This window comes from Phytophthora infestans, genomic scaffold, assembly GCF_000142945.1.
Source record: "Phytophthora infestans T30-4 supercont1.5 genomic scaffold, whole genome shotgun sequence".
Lineage (NCBI taxonomy): Eukaryota > Oomycota > Peronosporomycetes > Peronosporales > Peronosporaceae > Phytophthora > Phytophthora infestans.
Genome location: NW_003303754.1, coordinates 1787227 through 1787791, shown reverse-complemented (window position 1 = coordinate 1787791; position 565 = coordinate 1787227). Strand labels below are relative to the sequence as shown.

The following is a 565-nucleotide window of genomic DNA, read 5'->3' as shown; positions in this document are numbered from 1 at the left end:
ATGTTGCGAATTTCGCTCATGCCCGACTTCAACCGATGGCGCAGGAACCGCAACACTGGCGACATGTCGGTTATGCCCTGCGTCTTGCTGTACACAAACTGCTACGTGTTACTGTACTACGCGTACGCTATCGACGATATGCTGCCATTGTTCGCGACGTCCGTACTTGGCGTCGTGGTAGGAGGGATCTTGGTCTTCTATTTCTACAAATGGACGGACTACAAGCGCGCTACGATGAAGATCTTCATCGGGTCTTTCATTATCTGTATCGTTGTGACAATCTACGGCTCTCTCGCTCTTGCCGGTGAAACGGGGCAGACTAGAGACGCAGTGGGGACGACCTTTGGGTTTATTGGTGTAATGACCACGATCACTATGTATGCGTCCCCGATGGCTACAATTGTGAATGTGGTCCGGACGAAGACGGCGTCTTCAATGCCGTTCACAATGGGAGTCGTCGTCGTGTTTAACAGCTTTTGCTGGGGATTTTACGCCGTGTTAGTGAGCAACCCATTCATCTTGGTTCCGAATATCGCTGGGTTTACGCTCGGTGTTATCCAGTTGA

At 51.0% G+C, this 565-nt stretch overlaps 1 protein-coding gene across 1 annotated transcript; it reads left to right on the top strand.

Annotated features, from left to right (window-relative positions):
- On the top strand, positions 1-565 carry PITG_04173 (MtN3-like protein; the record flags this gene model as incomplete). The annotated part of the gene is made up of 2 exons (XM_002905818.1): positions 1-497; positions 562-565. The coding sequence occupies 2 exons, from the start codon at positions 1-3 to the stop codon at positions 563-565; spliced, it is 501 nt and encodes a 166-aa protein (XP_002905864.1).